Below are 24,840 nucleotides of genomic sequence, written 5' to 3'. Positions count from 1 at the left end.
CGAGCTCATAAACAAGCCTTCAGGACCACTTAGGATTTTCAGGGAGAGTCAGTTTGGGAGGGGGGGAGCTAGGTACAGAAATCAGCTGCTCTGTTTATGTACCTTTCAGTGGTGATTACCGGTCCAATCTGTCTGTTTAACAGAGGAAATATCAGAGTGCGTGTGTGCTCGTGTGTGTTTGTGAGACTCTGAGATGCATATGGTACAGTTGCAGTGCAGAGGGCTGGAGAGATGCCACAGAGTTGCGTTGAATTAGAGCTCCGGTGCAGGAGTAAGTGTTTATTTACTCATACGTTCAACCTTAAGTGAGTCAGGAGAGTGAAAGCAGGAGGAAGCAGAGGACCACCACAGACCAGAGGATTGAGGATATGTGTCAGACATACAGCGTGGACTTGGCACTGGCCTGTGTTTCCACACAGCGCAGGCAAAGGCTGTGTACTGAGTGGGCAGGTAGTACCCAGCCTGAAGGAGGGGATGTATTTACAGAGGCACTTTACAAAGATGAATAGGCTACTTCATGCACTCAAAATATCACTTTCATTACAAATTTGTGTCATTTTTTCTGCCATGTGCTGCGCAGAATATACTGTAACAGGAGACAAGTTTAATTTAAAGTGTAAATAGTTCAAGTCTTGTGGTGTTAGGCTCAGTCTAATGAATGGGAGCTGATCTTTCCTGATCGCCTTCATTAGAGGAAAATCTGCGTGGGTTCCACCTGCGACCACTAGATGGCGCCAAAGCTGCAGACGTGAACTCCCAGGAGAGGATACTGGGGCGATAAGTGGGCCAATAACTGGTTTCAGTGGTCTCTATCAAAGCAGCAGCGACAGCACTCTGAATCCTCCCGGGTGCGAGCTGTTTTTTATGTGTAACGTCGCTCCAAGTTAAAGGGGTTTCTCCAGCTTCCGTTTCGGATGTCATCTTAATCCCCTCCGGCCACCGGAAGCGCTAGATAAAGCCGAGGTTGCAAAGTGCGTCACATCGCGGAGCTGCTGCTGCTGCTGCTGCGGAGAGTAAACGGAGCTGCTGCAGACCAGCACCGACTGTCTTCCCCCTCCTCTGTTTGCACAAGAAACACCCCGAGCTGTCGCTTCCTCTCCAGGATGGTGAAGATCGCTTTTAACTCGGCTCTGGCGCAGAAGGCGCTGGGCAAAGAGGTGCCAGCCGCCGTGACGGTGAGCTAACGGGGCTTCAGAGCGGCGTCTGAGCCCGGTGTCTGTGTTTAGTCTGGCGGCAGGCCTGCACCGGCCGCAAGCAGTCGGCTGTGACCGTGGATGTGAATGTTGTCTCTGTGTGCTCTCTTGAATTTTGCACGTTTGGTTTTATGAAGAGATTTGCAGCGTTTTCTGCTAAACGCATTGAGAGCCACACTGTACCTGGTGCAGCCCGCAGAGGGACCGCCCATCTTCTCAACAGCTGTTCTGCAGAGGCCACACTCAATGGGATTATACGTAGATTTTCAAATCAGAGCTGTGTGCGTTAAATGTTGATACTGAGTAGATGTAATGGTGTTTTTTCCACTGTGGAAACTGCTTCCGGTAAATGCTTGCATGTGTGTGTTTAGGACCCCGAGCTGGCCACTGCTCCAGCGGGCAACGAGGGCTCCACAGGTCGCTGCCTGCTCACCCTGCTGGGCATCGCCTTCATCCTCAGCGGGCTCATCGTGGGGGGAGCATGTCTCTATCGATACTTCACCCCGAAGGTAAATACGCGTGTGTCTCCCTGCGTGTTTGTGCATATTGTTAATACTAATGTCATTAGTATTCCCTGACATGTGTACCAGAGGGGTTGTGTCAATAAACAAACTGACCTTAAAGGACAACTGTGTTTTACTTTGTTCATATTTTACCTGATTTTCCTCTGAGAACATCTTGTTTATTCAGTTATGGAAAAACATAATATTTCTGAGTATTATTTCCCTTATTAATATTATAAATATTAAAATTCAGAGTTTGGATTTCTTCTCCAAAACTACATAGTGCCCCTTTAATGTCATCCATCTGTATCCAGCGCACGCAGGCATGTTTTCCTCCTCTTGGTGCAGAAGAAGAAAAAAACAGAGAATGATGCAACATTCAGCGAGAGTGAAGCAAACATCCCGACCACACATACGACATTAACAAACAACTATGCAAGAGTTATGAAATGGGAAAGTGTCAAAGAGAAATACGTCAGGTGTTAGTGTTGCAGTAGCTGCAGTAGCAGTTTGCGGTTCCCTGAGAATTTTTGTATATACAGGATATGTATGTACCTTTCATAGTCATAAGTACAGCCTCTGATGATCTCCTTTCATTCTCTGTCTGAAACACCCGACCGCAGTCGTGCGGTCGGGTGTTATTTGAGTTTAAGACAAATTAATATGGCACTCTTGCCTTGGTGGGGAACCAGAGTGCTGACTCTCGCTGACTTCCGCCCTCAAAGTGCAGACTTCACCGTTTTTAAATTTTGCTGCGTTGTCAGTGGGAGGGTCTCACAGCAAATACTGTATCTGTGTGCCCAGAGGGGTTCTTCCATTATGCAAATGAAAAAAGCCTAAAATGTCTCATTAGACCATTAATAGCATGTATTAATAACTCAGTTCAAACGAAATTCAACTTTCTTCTGGAGATTCATCCCAGTAAAGACTCAAAAGTCACATTCTGGCTCATTCCTACATCCTGTAACTTGGCGTTCAAGCAGCAAGTTTCTTAAGCAACAATTTATTTTGAATATCATATCACGTTAGAAGTTAATACAGATACAGATGGCATTGAGAATAAACACCCCACGCCTTATGCCAGTTCTAGTCTCTTTGAATCCATTATTTAAGCTTTCACAGGCAGATAACACTCAGGTGGTAGAAAGACAATTTGAATGAGAGGCTGGCTCAGTTGAACAGCAGGATAGTACAACCCATGTATTATTTTCAGGAGATAAGTCATGGCGACATTTCAAACCATTATTAGACTCATTTCTCAGTAATGAGCAAGATAAGCACAACAGGATGCTCTTGTAAGTTTGTTTCTGCAGGGTGTGAATGAAATTGGGAAGTTGTTTCTGAGCGTGTAGGCGATAGTGAGAGATAGATAAACGAGTTTGACTTTATTCTCTAATCAAACACAACTGCACAAAGACACATAGTAACAAAACCACAGATATCTAAAGAATATACAAAATCAAATGGAGTATTGAGTGTATTTTAAGCCCTCTAGTGGTTGGGGTTAATTTTTATACAGCTTTAAACTTCATTTGCACTTCTGCTGAGACCGAAGCCTGTCTGTTTGACCTTTAATCATTCTCAAAGGTGCACTGAGCTGTTGCCACTCATGAGCCGGCAGAGCAAACAGGTAGACACTGCAGAGAAATCGCTAGTTGCTCAGATCTATCATCAGGTTTTTTTATAGCCTAATAATTGTATTGGCATCGGCCCTAAAATCCAGTATCAGTTGGGCTCTAATTAAAAGAAGTCAGTTAAAACATTTCTTCACAAATTAACGTCTCATTTGTCGATCATAAACTCTGGATATCTAAAAGTGCTGAATTTATATTCGGGTGGTATTAGTTTTGCCTGTATTTGTCTTTGTGTGCATCAAAGTGGTTTATTTGGCTCTGTGTGCTTCAGAGGCTGTATCACGGCGCGATGCAGTTCAGTGACATGTCAGCTGGAGCGGGAGGGGAGAGCCAGCCATACTACCTGCCACGGGTGGAGGAAGAGGTGGAGATCTCTGACAGCATGGCCGTCATCAGCGTCCCACCACCTCGCTTCAGACCTGGAGACCCTGCTTACATCCTCCATGACTTCAACAGGGTAACACTCAGGCACTGAGCACCTCGCATGTTCGAGTTAATTTGTTTTAAATTCCTCCCTGATTACTTTGTCTCTGTGAGTAGAAGCTGACGGCATATCTGGACCTGACTCTGAGGACCTGCTTCGTGATTCCTCTGAACACCTCGGTGGTGCTTCCCCCTCAGGACCTCATCGACCTCTTCTCACAGCTGATGGTGAGTAGTCATCAGCTTGTTTCCTCTGGATCTCAGGATGCAGCTGCCAGTAGGAGAGACCTGGCTCAGATGATAGAGGAAACAGTGACACAGCACAAGCTCAGGCATTAGCCCTGATACTAAGGACTAAATATTACCTCGGGAAATCCAGGGATTTATAATAATTCCAGAGTTTGTCTGTGTTAATCCTGCGCAATTCTGATATTTCTTCATTGTGAAGTAAAAATTTCCAACACTATTCGAGACAGTCTGGGATATTAGTAACTCGGTATGACTCAGACTGAGTAATCACCAGAATGTAGAGTGCACCTTCTTTCATTTTCATTGCATATATGATATCAAAAGGGGTCAATAGGGGTCCATTTTGCAGTTAGCAATCCCCTCGCTCATCTATAGTCGCCACATGATGAGCAGACAGGACCGCCTCTTTATGGAGTTCTCTGTCCTGATTGGATAAAGTGGACAGGGATGCCAAAAAAACGTTCTCTTTTACTGCATGAGCAGGAGGAGCGACATGGTTACAAACACTCTGTAACAGTGATTACTGTAGGAATATAGAGCTACTTGTTTCAATAAAAATATATCACGTACAGCACAACAACATTTTAACATTACGTGTTTTTTATCATAAAGATGTTCTGCTAGTTTAGATTTAGTCTCATACATGATCAGGATCCTGTCGTTTTTTCTTTTAGCGAGAATAATCACCAGCAGGACCAAGTTTGAGAACAGTCAGTCAAGGCTGCATGTAGGCGCAGAGAGTTAAGTTGGCTCCACTAAACTCTCCACCATGACAGGTTGTTGACAGCATTTGGCACTTGGTAGGCGGTGGTGCAATCAGCAAACTTCTTTATCCGCTTTGAAAGTGTTTCACCAAATGCAGAAGTTTGGCGATGATTCATTGGTTGGACAAAGTCCCTCCCACTCTTTGTTTTCACACTTTGCTGGCGTCGTGTTCACTGAGCTGCTTTTCACTTCACCAAAACTAAAAGTGGTTTAAACTTGTTAAATAATTCTCTCACGACCCCTTCTTCTCGTCCTAGTCTGGTTCTTACCGCAGCTACCTGGTGCACGAGGACCTGGTGGTAACGGAGCGTATCGATGATATCAAGCCTCTGGGCTTCTACATCCGCCGGCTGTGTGATGGAAAGGAAACGTACAGAATGCAGCGCCGCTCCAGCCTGCCAGGTGTGGATTCACTGTACAGCTAAAGCTGCCATTTTGTCCTGTTTGTTAAGCACCAATTACATTTTTAAAAGTACTAGCATGCATTTTAATGTCATGCTTTCGTTATGGCTTACCTGTTTGGACTAGTTGATTCACCTTCTAAATTAAAGATAATACATTTTTACAAATCTCTGTTTAAAGTCAAACTCTTTCCGACCATCTATGGAAATATTTGTGGACTTGTTACTAAGCTTCAAGCCTCTGGGGGGCTTTTCCTTTCCTGCACTCACATCTGGGAGCCATCATTGCTGGAGTTTATCTAAATAAAATCTAATATTAACATGATGACAGTCAATTCAACAAATTTAAAATAAGGGAAGGGCCATGACTTCGGCTAGAGGCTGGAGCCAGCCCTCAGAATTCTTACACAGAGATAAACAAAACAATCATTTTGGACCCGACAAACATTATAAAATGATTAACTCACAATCATAGTAATGTTTTTAAGGATGAGATACTTTGCACCTTTCTACAACCTCTGTAAATGTATTATTGTTTTCAATGAGTTGTCTACATGAACATGTTATCAGTGTGACCTTTAAGAAAGTAGAAACTGATTTCTGCAAACTTTTGATTGTTTGTGTGCGTCTCTGTGTCCGGCAGGTGGAGGCATCCAGAAGCGCTCCGCAGACGAATGTTTCACCATCCGCCACTTTGAGAACAAGTTTGTGACGGAGACCAAGATCTGCAAGGCTTGATGGGAAAGCATGAGTGTTGGTCAGAGAGCGAGCGAGCGAGCGAGAGAGAGAGAGAGAGAGAGAGAGAGTGATCGATAGAGAGAGCCAGAGTGACAGAGAGAGAGTGGGAGGGAGTTGGCGAAGGAGGGAACAACTTTTAGCGGAAAGTTTCTTTTGTATAAAACTCTAACTGCAGTTTTTGCCTCCCCTGCTTTAACCCCAGTGATAAGTGAATTTAAGTTACAGCATTATATAGCCTAACCCTCCTCCTCTGCTGTATTCCCCTGAACCTGTATAAGTCATAGCTCTCTTGCTCTAATATTCACTAGTTAGTCTTGTACTGATAACCAGCGTCAGCCTGCTTACTAAGGATATACTAAGTTTCCTTTGTTCTGTTGGTTTTTGTTCTGTTGCTGTAGCTTCCTGCAGACTTATCGTTGTTACTGTATTACAACATCCAAACACCTCCAGACGAGAGTCGTTAGTCCTACTACTCAATATCCTAGTGAGGAGTCTTTCATATCAGGCCTGTCTGTGTGTCAGCTTACTGTTCCCACTAGAGCAGCTCAACAAGATCTACTATATGTTATAGTGTGATATAGCACAAGTCACTCAGCAGATGTAATGGTACAGTGCAGTTACAGTACACACGTAACATGGTTGTCAGTGTCGGTACCAGAGATGCTCGAGCCCAGAGGTCTCAGTCACCTTTTGTAGATATTTCCCAGAGTGCCCTGCTGCTCCCAGAGCCGTCTGCTGTCCCGCTGTGTGATGATGACTTTATGTAATCGATGGTGTCATACCTGATGGTGAACAGTCCAGCACCCTATATGAGCAGTGTTTGTGTTTGTGTAGAAAACCTTCATTTGTGACAATAAACTTGAAGACTGGATGATGAGCTAAAGAGGTGAATACACTAAAGGGAAATGTCACCAAATTTGAAACACTTGCTGTCAGTTTTTGAATTCTTATTTATGAATTTGTAGACGTGAGATGCACAACTGAGATAGCTGCAATAAATAGCTTAAGCAGACACTATGGGTGCTTTTCATTATGCTAACTCAAGCTTCCTTGAACCCTCTCTCCTCCACATGCATGCTAGGAGGAGCAAGACGTGAGTAAAGGAAGCGAGGATGTACATCAGTATGACAAAAAGCACCCTGTAAAACAAAATGTTTGTAAAAATCAAAAAAACAATCTTCATAAAACACTTGATTTTGAAAGCCCTCAAAGGAAAAGCTTGAAAGTATGATAAAATGGCCTTTTGCCAAATAACTTCAAGTATTATTTTCAGTGGTTTCCCATTCGATGCCTGCACAGAAAGACAATCAGACAGGAAGTGAGCTTGTACAAATGTGTTTCTGTCTCAGCTTTTTAACAACACTAGAAGATTAGATACAAACCAATGTCGTGTGCAGCTACTGAAATGAACTTCACTTTGTTGCTGAATAAAGTTACATTTCTTTACCTACTGAAAGTTGTTTGCCTTTTATTATATCACCATAAAAACACCAGTGATGGAATGTAACTAAGTACATTTACCAAAGTACTGTACTAAAGTGCATTTTTAAGGTACCTGTACCTGTATTTTCTGCTTCTTTATACTTAAAATATACTCCACTAGCTCTATTTGATATCTTTAGTCACTAGTTACTGAGCTGATTGCATGCTGCATCAGAGCCACAGTAGTGTAGTAGCTAGCTCGTAGTATTTTTAAACTGACTAAATTTATCTGCAATCAAAAAAGAAATCAACAGTTATTCCGGTAAACACAAATGCTGAACATTAGATCAGGCCACTCACCAGTTGACCCACAGTATACAGAATATACAAAAATTAAATCTATGAATTACTTTTACTGTTTATACTTAAAGGTGCAATGTGTAAGAATTGGCCACCTGTCAAATTCATTTTCAAAACAAATACGGGGCAGCATATCACCTGAGTAACCGCTAACTGTGGCTGCAATTAGCTAATAAGCTTAGTTAGCTGTGCAGCTAGTGATTCAGACTGGGCGCTCTGGGACCAGGGGAGTGTTACTGTTTACAATGCTAGCACAGGAGCTTTGGACCGGCACAGGGCTAGCTGGTTAGCATGCTAACCTCAGTAGATATCTCCGCAACACGTCATAACTTCAAATCTGCTTTTTATTCACATTCTGTTAATTTTGAAATGTTTTCAACTAAAATTCTTACATATTTCCTTTAAGGACATTTATTGCCAGAAAATTACTTTTGATACTTAAAGGGACAATAAATAAGAACGGAGCTTACTAGGTAATGGCAGCTTTAGTTAAGAGCAGTAAGCGGTTACTCAGGTTATATGCTGCCCCTTATTTGAGAGTATGAATTTGACAGGTGGCCAATTCTTACATATTGCACCTTGAAGTATATTTTACATCAGCTAATTAATATCTTTAGTTGTACTTTATGACTTTTGGGGACTTTTTACAACACTGATAAAAGCTTTGGACAGCCCACACAAACCCCTTTATCCTCCTCCACAGGCTGTTTGCTTGTCATGAATTTGTCATCATGAACAGGGTTTGCCTGTATTCTGTATTTCTGTAGTATTGGCACTGATGACAAGTTCATCCTTCATAACAGGAACGGCTCACTCTTCACCGGGGTCACACAAATTTAGAAAAAACAGACACACCTTTTATTGAAAACATAAATAGAAAAAATATTCACATTTTGATATTTGTTTCCATATTTTCACTATTTGCATGTCCGTTATATTTGCCGAGTTTTTACGAATGCACATACGTTATTTCAGTTATTAGTGGTTGAGATTTGGACATGCTGCCGACTAGTCATCCTCTTCCTCCTCTCCACCAGTTATACAGGACAGGCGCCTGCCCATAGTCCTGCTGTCTGGTATGTCCGGCTTGCTCAGTCGCCTCCAGAATTCATCAGTTGTGAAATAGTAAATGAGTGGGTCCAGACTGCAGTTCAGGCTGGCCAGGCAGAGCGTGACGGGGTGACAGCGCTTAATCAGGTCCCTGAGGGTGCAGCTGCTCAGGACGTCGGCTTTAACCAGGAAGTCCAGTGGCATAGTGACATGGTAAGGAGCAAAGCACACGAGGAAGACCACAGCACAGCTCAGCACCATCCTTAACGCCCTCCGCTTCTCCCCTCGGTCGGGAAACACCCCCGCTGTCCGCTGTCGAAGGCTCCCTGCAGTCAGACAGGTGCAGGCTAACACCAGGATGAGGGGGATGATGAAGCCCAGCAGCTCGGCTGTGATCAGGAGGACCCCGGCTGCTGGAACACTGATAGTCCTCATGGGCAGCTCTGAGAAACATTCATTGAGATGTCTGCCCTCTGAGGTGCCTCTGTCACTGGAGCCAGGGTTCAGGCCACTGCTGGTGGTCCTCATCAGGGGGAAGGGCAGACAACCCAGGAAGACCAACAGCCAGCCAAAGACACAGATAGCCAAGTCTCTTTTTCGCGTGGAAGGGTTGCACCTCAGCGGACGCATGATGAGCTCACAGCGACGCATGCTGACACACACCAGGAAGTAGATGGAGGCGTACATGTTGACGTACTTCAGATAGAAGCATATCATGCAGAGAGAATGACCAAAGGGCCAGGTTTCGTTCAGGTAGTAGTAGATCCGCAGAGGCAGAGAGAGCACCTGAGGAGAGCAGAGAGAGCCGAGATGGTTGAAGAAGAAATACAAGGAGCCAAAAAGAAGCAAAACCCTCCTATCTTTAGGTGATATGATCTTAATGTGATGACACGTTGAGCAATTCAGTAGCTTGTCAACAATGTTATTTATGTAATATGTAAAAATGTTTATTGATTCGACTCGAGTAACTAGACTCCTCAAGCCTCATATTAGCTTCCACTAAACTTTGCAATGTATTGATACAGTTTCTCAAACGTGAGGAGGTGCTGCTTTTCTTAACTTATCATCTGACATTAAATAGCCTCTTCACTTTAAACTGTCGGTCATACAAAACAAGTAACTTGACGATGCTGTTGGCCACAACTTTGGCATTTTTCATAGTTTTTGACATTTAATAGGTTAAACTGATTTAAACATTTTTTAACTCCTCTATTATTAACATAAACTGTAAATAAATGGTTTGTAACACACAATAAGACACGTTCTTATATGTGTTTTTTCATGTTTTTTTCCACACCTATAACTCTGAGTATTAAGCATCTGACCAGGTGTATAAACAAATAGTGAATGATTGACCATATGATACAGCTGTAATATGAATATGAATGATGACCCTATATACATTAGTGATCTATTAATGCAGGTTTGGTAACACTTTATATTGAGGTACACATATTCACTTGTCGCCTATAAGCATTAGTAGCACACTGGCTCTTTGTTATACTAAAGATATGATAAAAATACTCTCAGAATGACTCAGAACATGTTCCCCATCCTGAAGGGATGTGTGTATAATTTTGAGCTGACAGCTTTTTGATGTCTAAAGGATCACAGATTTTCACAGATATAAATACTGACACTTGTCAAATTTCTCAGTGACAGGCTCCATTTAGCACCCTAAATCCCACATCTGATGACAGGCAAGGCATCAGCACCAAAGCCTACAGGATCAGTTTTCTGCCTTGCCTGCGTCATCAGGTGCTGGATTTGGGACGGTGAACAGTTGCACTTAATGACACGGCCAGTACAACTTCAACCTGTGTGGTTATTAAGTGTCCAGCTACTTGTGAATTAGCTCTGAGCAAGACCTCAGTTTAGAATGAGGAACATATTCTGAGTTAGAAAGACTTCATTGGAAATGATCTGGACACTAATAACATTTGTAGTTTTGTGCAGTTTTGCAAAAAGTATCCAAAAGTCCTCCTTGTGTAAAAGTAAAGATACTATATCATGTAAAATACTTTATTTTGATAGAAATTTAAAGTAATTCTTATGAATAGCACTTAGAAGTCTTAAAGTATCTGATATTAAATGCGGTTGTATCAAAAGTCGAAGTAAAAGTTAATTATACATATATTTACAAGTATGTGAATACTGAATACTACAGGTCTACTGATTCTCAGAGCTCACATTTAGTGTTTTTTGATTATCAGAATGAGTGTTATTTTTGTCTGATTGCCAATCACATCAATTTAAAAATGCAACATACACTCTGCAAAGTAATTAAAGTTACAAAATCAATTTAGTTTCTAAAAAGTACAATATTTGCGTCTAACATGTACTGAAGTGGGGTGGAGGTATAAAGTGGCAGAAATTCTAAATACTCAAATAAAGTACAAATACCTCAAAATTGTACTTCAGTATACAGTATAATTAAGTAAACGTACTCAGTTACATTCCATCACTCATTAATATTTATGTCCTGATATAAAGTGTTACCAATGTTGTTAAAAAGGTTTTGTAAAACATGTATTGTATTTATTAATCTAGCATTAATTCAGTTTATGGATGTCTTATTACACAATTTATTCATGCGTGCTTCTTCTTATATCATTAAAGGGGCGTTATGTAGGAATTCTAGTTGCAAGCATTCAAAAAGAGTTTCAACAGAATGTGAATAAATAGCATTGTTGTCATTATGATGTAGTTGTATTGTGTTGCAGAGATATCTACTTAGGTTAGCATGCTAACCAGTTAGCCATGGCCCTTCCTGGTCCAAAGCTCCTGTACTAGCAGTGTAAAACACTCCCCTGGTCCCCGGGCCCCAAGTCTGAACTTCTAGCTGATCATTCATAAATTAATCTATCAACACAGAAGTGAATTTATCTAAACAGGAAACATCAATGATAAAACGTTACCTCTAGTCAAATTACATCAGATGACGTGAAACAAAGATAAACAGATACATGAAAACTCTAATAATCAGATATAAAGATCTTTACCTGCAACAGGTCGGCCACAGCCAGGTTCATCATGAACACCACAGCCTTCTTGGTTTCTCTTACATAAGCCCTGAACACCCAGAGTGCCAGTACATTACCCAGCAGCCCTGGTGCTAAGATCACACTGTACACCACAGCATACACCTGGTGCTGGTATTTTTGCAGATCGTCTCTGTCTTCACAGTGGTTAGTGTGGTTAGTAATGCTCATCTTAAGCCCGTTTACTGTTAACACAAGCCGCCGTGTGAGCCAACAGGAAGCTTGTATCAGGAAAGCTGCCTCTAGTCTGGTGATGGACGTGTTTGAGGATCCATGCTGTCTGTTATGGCGAGGAGGAGTTCATGCTTCCTTCGGTGAAGTTAAAGTGTGTGTCCAGTTGGATGTTTCAGACTGCAGTCAATCCCAATCCCAGTGCATGCTGGGATAGATGAAAGCAGATATCTGTAGAGTACAGGAAGATATGTGTTTATGACACAATAAATTGGCTTCTGATGGCAGCATGATTTGCATGTTGGGCAGATACACAGGTTCTGAGAGAGAAGCATTCTCCATCAAACACACCTCACATTGTACAGCACTAACGCAGATATGCAAACACACACACACACACACACAGGTGTAAACAACTTCAGCATGTTGCACATGTGTTTAAACAGCGCATAATATACTAGATCATATGTGTGCAATTGCAGCTTTTGCTGTTTCATTTACAGTAAATATGCAAACCCACAGAGAAGTCGATGCAACAGTCTCCCACGTAGCATCTCCACCTGCAGGGTAGCCGACAAGAGGGTGGTGTGACAGCTCAGAGCGAGGCACCAGTGAAACTAGCGTGGTTACTGTAAAGTCAGACCGGGCGTGTGGTTAACAGGTCCGATCACGACAAAACTGCCGCATCTCATTATGATTTTTCACATTTGAAATTGAAACATTGATTAAAACAATCACGATTATAAACTTTTAAGTAATTTTAAACCACAATGAACTTCAGATGTTGTTAACTTCACGAATGGAAATGCACAGTCATGTCGAGAGCTGAACTTTCAGCCTGTAGGTGTCAAATCACCCACTGCTGTTAACATCAGTAGGTGTGCTGGTTCAGTATGTGTTTCCTTTCTGTTTGTTTCAACTCGTGTAAACTGCACAATGTGAGCTATGAATATCCTGTGCTGATACAGTTTTGTCTCTTAAATTATCTGATTGGACTTTGACAAGTTATTATAGAACAGTGGAAAATCTGGTTTCCTGTCAATGAGTTGCTGCTTTTTGAGAAATTTCCGAGATCCTTTAAGATGTTTATGTGCTCCAGTAAATGCCTTTCAGTCTCTGGTTATAACACAGCAGTTAGTGTTGCATTTTAACAATTTAGGACATCATTACTTAGCAAAGCTTGACAAGCAGCAAGGAAACAATCTGACAAAAGAGCCTAATGATGCACAGCTGCTTAACATCTGCCTCCCTTGACCTTTTGAGGATATTTTCTCAATGGGGTACAGTTAGTATACAGCCTTTACACCATTACGTAAGTTAAAGTGCCACCACACCGATATAAAAACACTACTACAGGTAAAAGTCCTGTATTCAAAATCTTCCTTAGGTATAAGTACAGTCTGCACAGAGCCCAAAGGATACTAGAAGACAAACCCACCCAGCTACAGTCTGTTCACCCTGCTGCCATCTGGCAAAAGATACAGAAGTATCTGCTGCCGTACCACCAGACTACAGAGCAGGCTGTGAGAGGAGGATAGAGGGACTTCAACTTTGTTTTTTTTCCACAACCCTGCGGTTGTAAAATGACAAATAAATGTACCTATAATGTTTAGAAGTATTATCAGCATAACATACTATCAAGTAAGAGTCAGTGTTTTGCACAGTGAGATTATATAACATTGTTAAACTGATGCATTTTGCTGTTGTAGCCAGTGACGTAACTACCCCACTGTTAAGTTCAGTGTTTCCCAACCTAGAGGTCATTGCTCCTCTGTAGGGTCACAAGATAAATCCGAGGGGTTGTGAGATGATTAATGGGACACGTTCTACTACACAAACTTATATTCAGTTTTTCAGGAAAGAGACTCCCTTATAAACCACCTTATTTTGTGAATTGTCGAGTTTTGAAAAACTTTATAAACTATGTGAAACGCTGTCAATGACAAATTCTTGATTATTTTGGTCTTTTTATAAATTCGGCATATGTTATACTTCCGGTTCGTCTTTGTGTCAAGAACATTGTGGCAGTTTGTCCCAGCGATGCATGTGTTTATTTGCATATAGCAATAATGCAGCACAGTGAGGATAAATGAGTTTCATAGAGGAGAGGAGCAGATATAATCGCTGTTGACAGAGACTCCAGTCATACACTTGATTGATGAACCACAGAAATGTTGAGCAACTTCAATGTTTTTAATGCCACATTTCAAGTAACTAGCAACTATAGCTGTCAAATAAATGTAGTGGAGTAAACATGACAACATTTCCCTGTGAAATGTAGCGGAATAGAAGCATAAAGTACCAAAAAATTTACATGTAAATACTCAAGTCAAGTACCTCACAATTGTACGGTAAAGTACCGTACTTTCCACCACTGCTTCCCAGAGAGGACGCTAATCGGCGGAAGATTTTTGGATAAATAAAGAGGGGATCTGCTGTCAGAGACATAAACTCCTCCATAGCACCCTGGCCTCTGCTCTGACTGCCTTTTATCCCACTTTATCCCAGAGCACTCAGACAGATCTCCCAGTGGACCCTCAGTTCCAGTCTTCCTTTTAGCTTCACTGACCTTTGACCCATGCGCGATTGTTTTAGTGTGATCTGTCTGTCATTGCTCTCACTTTGCACGTACACCATGCCTCTGTTGGGAAGCGTCTTTATGATCTTGAAGGACTTATTCATGATGACCGCTCACTTTCCTTTCATTTCCTTGTTGTGGCTGACGGTTGTAGTTACCGTAATGTGTACAATGACGAGCGATCAAAGACAGCCCATTTGTGATGTCCAGTAGCTACATGTCATTGTACTGTATGTCTTTGGATCTTGTTGATTTTTGGGGTACACAAAGGAAAACTGGTTTCGATGAGATTAAGAAGAGTTTTGTGAAGTTTCTGTTTCAAAAAAGCGCTGCACCCCTACCTTCAGCAGTGTTCAGCAGTTGGAGTCCTCCGATCTTGCCAATGGAAACACATTATTTCATCCTCAGTGATTCATCTCTCTGTGGGTTGTTGGCATGTAACAGCTTTTCCACTCAGACACGACACCTGGCCTCATGTATCAGCTCCTGAAGTGTTGGTGACGAGCACCCAGGTCCCTCCACGTGTGCTGTTTCATCACACAAAACATGTCATGATCCCCATCCCCACATATACACTGTTCACTTTCATGGCCGGACACTGGCCGACAGACACGCATTCACACCCTCAACATAACAGACATTCCTCACATTGGAGAAACATGCAGAGTCCCCCACGAGGTATGACTCCACACAGAAAGCATCCAGCTGTTACAGCCGCTCACACACAACTCACTGGTTTGTTAAAGAATCCGTACGATTGGAAATCAATATCTCACCTCCGTCTTCAGACTCGAAGCTGCTGTGTCGCATCAAAAAGCAGAACGGTGAAGCATCAGCAAGCACACATGCCATCACCCTCCCTCCTCCACCCTCTTTTACTACTCACTTTCTCTGACACACCCTCGTTCTTGTTCAATCTTTTTGGCACTCTTTTGTCTCCAATTTCTTCTGTCTCTTTTTTTTAATCTTATTTCCTGTTTATATCTCCATCTGTCTTTTCTTTTCTCTCTCTTACTCACTCTTTCTCTGTGTGTCTCTGCTGTGCTGGGGGTTTTAGCAGACCTAGGACTTCCTGTGAGAGTGGGGGTGTGGTTTAACAAGAATTTTCACACTGACTTCTGCTATTATGGCCACTTTTTCCTTCTGGACGATGATGTCTAAGTGCTCTGTTTGTTCTTTGGGTGACAGATGAAAATGTTTCAAGACTGAAAGTCAGTACTAAAAGCAGAAACAGAAACGTGTCTCGGGCCTTTTTTTAAACTGCTTTTGGTTTCTGTCTTTCACAAATTTCACAATTTGATGGTTTCAGTTGCTAAACAGGAAAAACAGGCACCACTACAGCAGAAAAAAAATTAGAAATAAAGAAGTGGATGCAACATTGGTGGGTGAGTCAGACAATTCTTGTTAAGGTGGGCTGCATACATCTGCCAGGTGGTGGGAGTAGCCACACAGTTGGCTCAGACCTTAGGTTTAGCAGATGCAGGAGGAGGTGGGTGGGTGAGCGGGGTGGCTGTCATTTTGAATGCCGACCTCAGAGCCTGGCAGTTACTGGTTTTCAGAGCTGCTGCAACTGCTGCCAACTGTCTTCACCACTTTGCATTGTGAGAGGAAGTACAGCAAAAGGGAGCTGGCACCTGTTTTCATTTTTCTGTTACACAGAGGAAACCTCACTTTGAAGGCAGATCAAAAACAAAATGTAAACATCAGCACCAGATGAGACAGAAAGCACAGACTTGCTTTTATTCACAGTACAGTTACACGCATTTACATACAGCTTTGACGTATACGATATAGCTTATTTAAAATGGTTGCATTTTTACTGAAGTTAAACAACACGCAAGGAAACTGTCAGCCCTGTCGCCAGGATAAAATGTTCGCTTTAAAGGGGCACTTTGTAGTTTTGGAGAAGAAATTCAAACTAGGAATTTTAATATTTATATTTTTATACTTAATATCAATCAGGTAATAATACAAACTCTGAATTATTTATATTTTCCATAACTGAATACACAAGCTGTTCTCAGAGGAAAATAAGGTCCTCAGTTTGAAGCTAGACAGGTGGCAGGGTCCGCCAAATATAAACAAAGTACAAAATAGTATGAAATTGTGTTGTCCTTTAAGGTCAGTTTGTTTATTCAGTCATGAAAACAAAGAGAGTTTGTTTATTTACAGTGTAGTTTGTTTAGGAATAAAAAAAATCAGTCAGTCTCTTCTGATTAAAATGTCTTCCCCAAAACTACACATTGCTCCTTTAATTAATGTTTCTGCAAACCACAGATATGCCCATTCATATGTGTCATGGACTATGTGCTATATTAACATTTGTACAAAACGTGTCATTTCCTTCTCATCACATATATTACCTCACTTCCACATCGAGAGGTGAAGGGGACGGTGGTAGAGTTACAGATGACAAGGCTGGCAAGCAGGGTTGCCAGATTGGATTGATAAAGAGTAGCCCAGTCAGAGCTAAAACCCACCCAAACTTGACAAAAGTTCAGAGTGTCAGATGTTTCGGAATAAAGCCAAAGTGTTTATATGTGGAAACCACCTAAATAGTACAAATAGTACTATGAAATCATATTTTGACAGAAAGTTGGGCCATCTCCGGCTGTCTTTGTGACAACAAAACTGGGTGTTTGTAATGAGACCTCTGGACATTTCCAGCCATGTTTGTGACCAGAACAGGTATTTTAAGACAAACCATGTCGTTTCCTTTCCCTTACCCTGATGGTTTTTGTACCTTAACCTAACCAGAGCACAAGCACAGCGCTGGAAATTGGACCTAAAAAAACGTGACGTTTGAACTTATCTGTGGTTTTGCAGAAAAAAACTTTGCCAACAGTTATTCTGGGTATTGGGTTGCAACTTTGATGATATTCACATTGATATGGTGTGCTGACACAGACATCATTTTAGCTGCAGATTAAAGAGTCATTTGTTCTGAAGTCATGTTCTCTGAGAGGTCCCTCACATTAAGGTCAAAGCTCTTCAGGTCAGTTTGTTTTCAGGCAGCTGTGACATGTGAATTCATCTCATATTTAATGTGGATCTCATCAAGTCATACAAAATTCATCATGAGGACACATCTGTTTGTCATGTTTAGCTGTGTCACTCCTTCAGAAAAAACAACAACATCTGGATAATGCTAATCCCTGTCTGAGCAACTACTCTCCATGCTCGTCATCCTGTGCTGTGCAGGACGCTGGATCGGGGAGCTGATCGGGGAAGAAAGGAGCGAGGCAGTGAAGGAGGAGGTGCGCTTGTTGAGGTGCAGTCTGAAATCAGAAGTTAGAAAGTAATAAAGCAGAGGGTTGAGGCAGCAGCTTAAGCCTGCCAGGCACAGAGACACTGGGTGGAACTGACGAACAGCCAGCGTGGTGGCACAGTGGGACACAATGCCCTGCGACACCATCAGATAAAGCAGGAAGTTGAGGTGGTAGGGGGCAAAGCAGAACAAGAAGAGGGCAAAGCAGCTAAGCACCATCCGTAGAGCACGCTGCTTCTCACCGCTTGTTTGCGTTTCATGATCAGTCTGACCAATGGAGGTGACTGACTGGTGTCGGTTGCGTGTAGTTGAGTTCTGCCGATCCTGGGTCTGTCTTTGGTTGAGGGACTGGGTGATGCGGATGGAGCTATAACTAATGCAAGCCAAAGGAATCACGAAACCAAACAGCTCAGCAAGAGCCATCATGGTGACCGCCATAGAGACGGGCAGACGACGCATGGGCAGGTCCTTAAAACAGCCGCTTTTGGGATGGGATTTGTTAGGGCTTGCACTCACAGGTGGCACATCAAAGCCAGAGTAACCTAAGGGATGCTGGGTGGATGTGGCATCCAGAGGATAGGACATGTCAGAGACTGTCTGTGTACCAATGCTGGAATTGGTGGTGTTGCTGCTGCTCCGCATCAGAATGAAAGGCGAGCAGCCCAGGCCGACCACCACCCACACTATGACACTGATCAACAGGTCATAGCGCCGCCTCCAACGGCGAGCAGCGAACGGGTCAAGCAGGAAGACACACCTCTGGACACTGATGCACACCTGGAAACAGAAAAAAATGAGACATGACAGTAGAGGAATGAGTCCTATAAATTAGTTAGCATTTTAACACTTCCTGTTCCCTTGACTAGAAATCAATGTTTTCTTCAATGGGTCAGAACCGTGAAATAAGGTCTGTGGTTAACACAAGCTTAAGCCATTTTTACGTTTTGTCCCATGACATGAAATATGGTAGTGTTTACTTTACTTCATGCTGAATAAAATGTGCAAGTGTCATAAACGTGGGTTTGCCACAGATACAATAGTCCAAAATGGAAAAATCCCACTGGCTTTTTGTCGAGACAACCAGGGCGATGCTGACTTTCAGGTTAGCCTCCAAAAGTAAATCCTCTCTGAAGCCTCAATAATCAACCAGATGCACAGAAGTGCATTTGAACTAACAACTAGGGGAAAAGGGAGTCAGGCATGACTGGAATTACTTCCTGTTATTCCCAAAGTTGTCCATTGACATTTTACTCCAATTAAATACATTAAATTTCTAAACTGTCATTTCTATTGTCTTCACAATATTCCAGTTTACTGCCTGCTTACCAGGAACACTATAGCGGCGTACATGTTGAGATATTTGAGGTAGAAGCAGAACAAACAGACGCCTTTTCCGAATGGCCAAGAGTGTGTGCTGTAATAGTAAATCCTGAGTGGCAGAGAGAGGATGTGGGCCAGGTCTGCTAATGCCAGGTTTATCATGAAGATCACCGCCTTTGTCTTCTTACTGTGAAGAAACATGCGAAACCGTTAACCACATCCAGACTGTGTCTGATGAGTTGCTTGTGTGTGTTTGTGTGCGTACCTGATATGACTGCAGAGGAACCAAAGAGCAGTGATGTTGAGCAGTAGTCCAGGGATGAAGAGCAGCAGGTAGAAGTAGAAGTACATGGTATCCATGCGCTGATCCCAGCTGGTCATATTGTGGCTACATGAGGAGGAGTTGGACTCCTCCAACCCTCCAGTTGTGTTCAGAGTCATTTCAGTTTGCTCACACTGCCATAACACCTGATAGAGAACAATGAGTTGAATGTAACACTTTAACCATATGTGATAACAATTATTTAATTTATTTATAACCATTTTATTGGTACTGTTTTTACTGCTGTAATAAGAGCTAAGAGCTGTAATAATAATAAGATAATGATAATAATAATAATTATTATTATTATAATTATTATTATTATAATAATAATAAGAGCTGTAACAAGAGATGGGCAGCAATTTGATTAAATGTATTAAAAATATGTAGTTTAAATACTTTTGAGCATTTGTGGGGCAGAAAAAATAAGGTGTAATATCTGACAAAATACTTGAAAAGCTTGTATTTGTTTATTATTGTATTATTGGAATACATTAAAGGGTAACTCCTCCAATTGCACACATTAAAGTGTTTTAAAGGGCTTATGGAGTAAGCTCTCACACACGCCTTATTTAAGATTAGATGAAAGTCATCTTATTGATATTTCTTTTCTCTTGTCTTTGTTTGCATATGTTTGGCATAGTGGTAATCCAGAAGTAACGGAAAGTAAATATATCACAGTCTTCCTCAGCAGCTAATGTTTGCCCAGTTGTCATGAAATTGTACAACATTCTGATTTAAAATTACGTATTGCTGTTTTAAATTGCGGTCTCTCCTCTATCTTTGGCTGGTGTTCTTCCTCCTTTATCGCTTGTGTTAGCTTCGTCACTACTTCCAGTGGGCCACATTTTATTTTTATCAGCATGTACAACCACAGTTCCTCATTTTGTAGTAAGCCAGCAGGTCGACAGAAAGATACGGTGAGATACAAAATGCATATAAAGATTGCAGACATGATGTAACGTAACTCATTTTGTGCTCTCTTACATATAACTATAAAATAGTCAATAGTTATTAATGTGCTTAATAAGCACTCATAAAGTTATAACAAGTACAACTCTGCCTTTAATAAAAGCATTTTCACCAATCTGCTCATGTTCATCAGATGTTCACAACCTGGCAACCTACAAATTGTTCTCATTAATTATTAATAAATCCTGTGATTGTATCTTTCTGCGTAATTAGAAAGTGGTGCTAAAATATTAGACAGAAAAACTCTTAAATATTAACTCCTGTAATTCATAAACGCAACAGGAAATGTGCTGCAACCTGCCACAAAAACATCTCACCCCATTCTGATATCTATCATCTAGATTATCATATGAAACTGGAGCGTATTTTCAATGTATTTGCAGGATGCTGAACTTAAAAACCTACAAAACCTTTAACAAATCTAAGATGACTTTGTGTAGTCAAAGATTGCAGGAGGGGAAGTGTTAAAGAGAGACAGACAGGAAAACTGCTTATCACTGAAGCATCGCCCTTCCTTTTGCTATTAAGACAAGACCACGCCCTTCCTCTGCCTGCCCCAGTCGAGAGAAAACAGAACCAGCAACTGCCTTTTTTTGCTGCTTTACTGTAAATTTGATTTCCTCCTATTGGCTGTTGGTTGTACAGTCAGCCAACGGACCCCCTCATGTCACCTGTACAGTTATGAAATGCACAACAGTATGTCCTAAAACTTGAGTTTGGGGAAGTTACACTGCAAGTCAACTTTCATGTGAACTTGTTAGGTTAACGTGGCACTTTGCATAGTCTCAACATTGTGCAAAAAAAAAACATGTCGCTTCTAAAACACATTTGAACAATTTCTCTGTGACAAACTTTGTCTTATATTTCAGTTTAAAAGTCTCTGTTGACATTTCACAACTTTATCATGCATGACAAAAGACAAAACATCCAAACCCCTTTACCCACTTTAATAATGCCTCTGACTTGTAACACATGCTGGTAAGTTTTGATGTGACAGTGAAAGAGGATTTAGCAACAAAGCCGCTATCATCAGCAGAACATGAGGCATGACTTTGACCACAAATGTTCAGACAAAACACAGAAGTGCGACCGCCTCACAGACGTTAATTCTCTTCATGAAAACCGTATCATTACCTTGTCTTTCCCTCTATAGGATCAGCGTGGCGGGGGAGAGGTCAGAGCCAGGAGTGACCACCAGTGGCCACATGCTCCATCAGCTTCACACTCCTCTGTAAACAGCAACACACTCTCCTTCTGAAGCTCAACGAGGTCAACAGCAAACAGCAAACCCTCCTGTCGCGCTCGAAGCTGCAGACAGAAAATCTCGAAGCAGTCAGCATCTACCCGCCAAAGAAGTGGTTTCTGTTTGTGTTGTTGCCTGAGGTGATGATTTCTGGCGTGGGCTGTTCTCAGACTGACTCTCACTGTCTAATGGTGATGAGGGGAAGGGGAAGCTCTGCCCTCACGCATGTGAGTGTTTTTCTACCATCTGCTGCGTCACTGAGCCTAGCTACGCTTGCAGGGTTGGCCAAAAGAGTGTTTGCGGTAAGGAAACCAAAATGAGAACACTAACAGGTGAAGATATTCATCTAAGAGAAGACAGACAAACAGAGACAAGCAGCAGAGTGTCCTTGCCTTGGAAATGTTGTGATCTGGTCAGTGAACGCAGCAGAGTGTCAGTTTCATGCAGTGTTGTGTTTTATGGACACATGTACACTAACATATTGTACTACGTGGGCAAGTAAGTGTCTCAATTTGCATCCTGCAATATTTGCAGTTGTGATGAAAATGTAAGTGCTCATCCGCTTCCCCTATCAGATGCTACACTTCCTTTTTTTTTTAAGCTGTGACATATCAAATCATTGATTTCATAAGGTAGATTGTGTGCAAACATGTCACGTGCACTCTTGCCTTTCGATCCTTCAGCCCTGTGCAGTCCCCTGTCGCCTGGTGGTATTTTTTTCTGTGGTAACTGATCTTGAAAAGTCGCTATTTGCATTTTCAACATGGTATTGGTTTCAGTTCTGGGGGGAAAAAAAGTTTTCACGTGCCTTGAAAATGCAAGGCAACAGTTTGGCAACATAGCCGCATTTTTATCCATCCTGTTGGTTTCACACCCCTGCGTGCAAATGATGTCATAAGCCTGAGAGAATGACTTCTGACATTAGTTCTCAGGCTTTCCTGTGCTCAACGTACAGAGCCGGGACACCCTAATGATCAGCAAGAAACACAGTAGCTATTGGTCAGTGGTGTCTTTTCTGGCGCTTTCATTAAAATGTTTGTTCCAACTGATGGCCACTAGAGGTCAGAGCAGCCCAATACTCTCAGTATACAGTATGCCACTAAACTGTTTTTCTTCTACAGTTAAAAGGGCAGATTGCTCCTTTAAAGGAGACATTTGAAGGGCCGAGTGTCTCCTGTTGCAATGTTTCCGACACATTCTTGACATGAACCAGTCAAGGGGGGACGGCTGCTTCTTGCATATTTTCACTCCCACTCTTCTTATTTCCTGCTCGACAGCACTTCTCTCCACTCCAGTATATTAGTATTACCCTTGACCCCAAATCCCCAGTTGAGTCCATCTACTGTTGTCTCTCTCTGTCGCTGCTGCTGGATGCACATGGTCACATCAGTCACACTAACAGAGAGGGCAGCTTTTTTTTTGTCTCTCACCCACTCTGTTCATTCAGCTGCTGCAGGTATAGAGGCCTGTTACATTCCCAAGTACGGCCATGAATCTCTAAATGTGCATGGCTCTATGACAGAAAGGATAAATAACTTGTATAATGTCCCCTCTCCAGCAGGAGCATGTATGCATATAGAAACATATATATGAGACGTAACACTGCTGGTCCTTACAACCGCTACATGCTGTCACTGTTAAAGCAAGCATGTCTAAAGTGGTCACAATAGCTCTCTCTGTACTGTGCTGTTTTGTTTATAGGATTGTACATTGTTACATTCGATAAGGAGTTAAAGGATAGGTTCACCCAAAAATTAAAGTTTTGTAGTCCACAAAAATTTTGCAGCCTTCTCCTAACAAACTGAAGTGGATGGGGACTTGTTTCAAAACGTAAAAAACAATTCCAAAAAACAAACATTTAAATGGCTCCGCGCAGCTCATCAAGTATAATCCATGTCACCTGAAGCCCCGAGATCAACAAGCTGATTTGAAAAAACTGTATTTACACCCCTGTGCGCCCACTTCAGACAGGGTACATGCTAGCGCTCTTAGCTTAGTAGCTACACTAAAGATTTGGGCTTAAAAAGGGTGCAAATAACGTCTTTTAAAATCAGTTTGGGATCTCGAGGCTTCAAGAGACGTGGATTATACAAGACGAGCTGTGTGGAGCCATTTCATGTTTTTTTTTTTATTTTGTTTTAAAGTTTTTTTATGTTTTAAAACAAGTCCCCATCTTCTTCAGTTGTTTAGGAGAATGCTGCAATGCTGTTTTGCTTTGAAGCTGCAGAAATGTTTGGTGGACTACAAAACTTTACCTAATAGAGGGAGATTAAATAAATGTGTTTGGTGTAACTCAACTCATATGCTACCAAATCTTCCTCTATTTTGGACTCTAGCTCACCATTCCCTTAAAGCTCCAGTGTGAAGGATTTAGTGGCATGTAGGGGTCCGGTTGCAGCTTGCCACCAAATAAAAACCCCTCGTCTCACCCTGCTCCTATATTGGCCACTAAAACACATAAGGCCTTCTCTATAGCCAGTGTTTGCTTTGTCCAAAAACTGGGTTATTGTGGAAACATGGCGGTGGAACATGGTGGACCCGCTCCCTCTGTAGATGTTAAAGGCTAATTCTGAGGGAACAATACCGATTCTTAGCTTCAGGTGATTATACACTAATGAAAACATAATTATGAATATTAGACTCCATTTCTGCCTCTAAATCCGACACACTGGACCTTTATAGCACAGTCGAGACGGTTTGTCATCAGTCATTGATGCAAATTTGCGTTAAGCAAAGTTGAACTAAAAATGATGGCATGACCAAGTCCCACTGCAGAGTTTATGTACCGATATCACACTTAAGTCCATTTGCATAAAAGTATTCGCCAAATGTACCACACATGTATACATGCAAATTCAGCAAACTCCTGGATCTGCTGACACTGCTGTTGTGTGCTCCGTGCAGCGTAGCGCGATGGTTTCGAGTATTTAGTTAACAGTGTTCCCTAGTACTTTGGAGTGTGTGCACATTGCTGTGTGTAAGAGACTTTGAGCAGATCTGTAGTCTAAGGCCAGATTAAGACAGAGAGACCTCATTCAGAAGCAAACAATGGACCATTGCACCAGCCATAATAAGCATTTGGCCTGTGACACAGCACACAGGCCAAGGTCCTCGAATGGATCAGCGCTGCCCTCTGCTCCGAGAACAATATCTTCACTGGCTGCCAGATGAAAATGAGGCGAGTAGA

The 24,840-nt window shown here is 42.0% G+C and overlaps 2 protein-coding genes and 1 long non-coding RNA gene across 3 annotated transcripts; 1 reads left to right on the top strand and 2 right to left on the bottom strand.

Annotated features, from left to right (window-relative positions):
- Window positions 1-769: 769 nt before the first annotated feature.
- Window positions 770-7,356, top strand: LOC311257897 (integral membrane protein 2A-like). The gene is made up of 6 exons (XM_084353855.1): window positions 770-1,175; window positions 1,565-1,702; window positions 3,602-3,787; window positions 3,871-3,981; window positions 5,025-5,169; window positions 5,812-7,356. Exons 1-6 carry the CDS (start codon window positions 1,104-1,106, stop codon window positions 5,904-5,906), a joined length of 747 nt encoding a protein of 248 aa, XP_084209981.1. The 5' UTR covers window positions 770-1,103; the 3' UTR covers window positions 5,907-7,356.
- A 1,176-nt stretch (window positions 7,357-8,532) lies between these two features.
- LOC311256916 (uncharacterized protein) lies at window positions 8,533-21,906 on the bottom strand. Its single transcript, XM_084352329.1, has 6 exons — window positions 21,545-21,906; window positions 19,382-19,584; window positions 19,123-19,303; window positions 17,678-18,573; window positions 11,741-12,077; window positions 8,533-9,524 (listed from the first exon to the last, which is right to left on the bottom strand). Exons 2-6 carry the CDS (start codon window positions 19,555-19,557, stop codon window positions 8,697-8,699), a joined length of 2,418 nt encoding a protein of 805 aa, XP_084208455.1. The 5' UTR covers window positions 19,558-19,584; window positions 21,545-21,906; the 3' UTR covers window positions 8,533-8,696.
- Window positions 12,252-15,406, bottom strand: LOC311257551. The gene is made up of 3 exons (XR_014622634.1): window positions 15,305-15,406; window positions 14,870-15,055; window positions 12,252-12,579 (listed from the first exon to the last, which is right to left on the bottom strand). It is a non-coding gene; the product is annotated as an uncharacterized lncRNA (long non-coding RNA).
- Window positions 21,907-24,840: the final 2,934 nt, after the last annotated feature.

The sequence above is a fragment of the Pagrus pagrus genome (genome assembly GCF_965226575.1).
Source record: "Pagrus pagrus genome assembly, chromosome: 5".
Lineage (NCBI taxonomy): Eukaryota > Metazoa > Chordata > Actinopteri > Spariformes > Sparidae > Pagrus > Pagrus pagrus.
The sequence above is the reverse complement of the archived record's forward strand: the minus strand, read 5'-3'. Positions and strand labels throughout refer to the sequence as shown.

Coding starts and splice junctions, on each gene's coding strand:
- LOC311256916 (XM_084352329.1), bottom strand. CDS start 19,557: ATGACTCTGAACACAACTGGAGGGTTGGAGGAGTCCAACTCCTCCTCA. Junction 18,574..19,122: donor ACGCCGCTATAGTGTTCCTG/GTAAGCAGGCAG, acceptor TTCTGTTTCCAG/GTGTGCATCAGTGTCCAGAG. Junction 12,078..17,677: donor AGTTGCTCAGACAGGGATTA/GCATTATCCAGA, acceptor GGAAGCATGAAC/TCCTCCTCGCCATAACAGAC.
- LOC311257897 (XM_084353855.1), top strand. CDS start 1,104: ATGGTGAAGATCGCTTTTAACTCGGCTCTGGCGCAGAAGGCGCTGGGC. Junction 1,703..3,601: donor ATCGATACTTCACCCCGAAG/GTAAATACGCGT, acceptor TGTGTGCTTCAG/AGGCTGTATCACGGCGCGAT. Junction 5,170..5,811: donor GCGCCGCTCCAGCCTGCCAG/GTGTGGATTCAC, acceptor TGTGTCCGGCAG/GTGGAGGCATCCAGAAGCGC.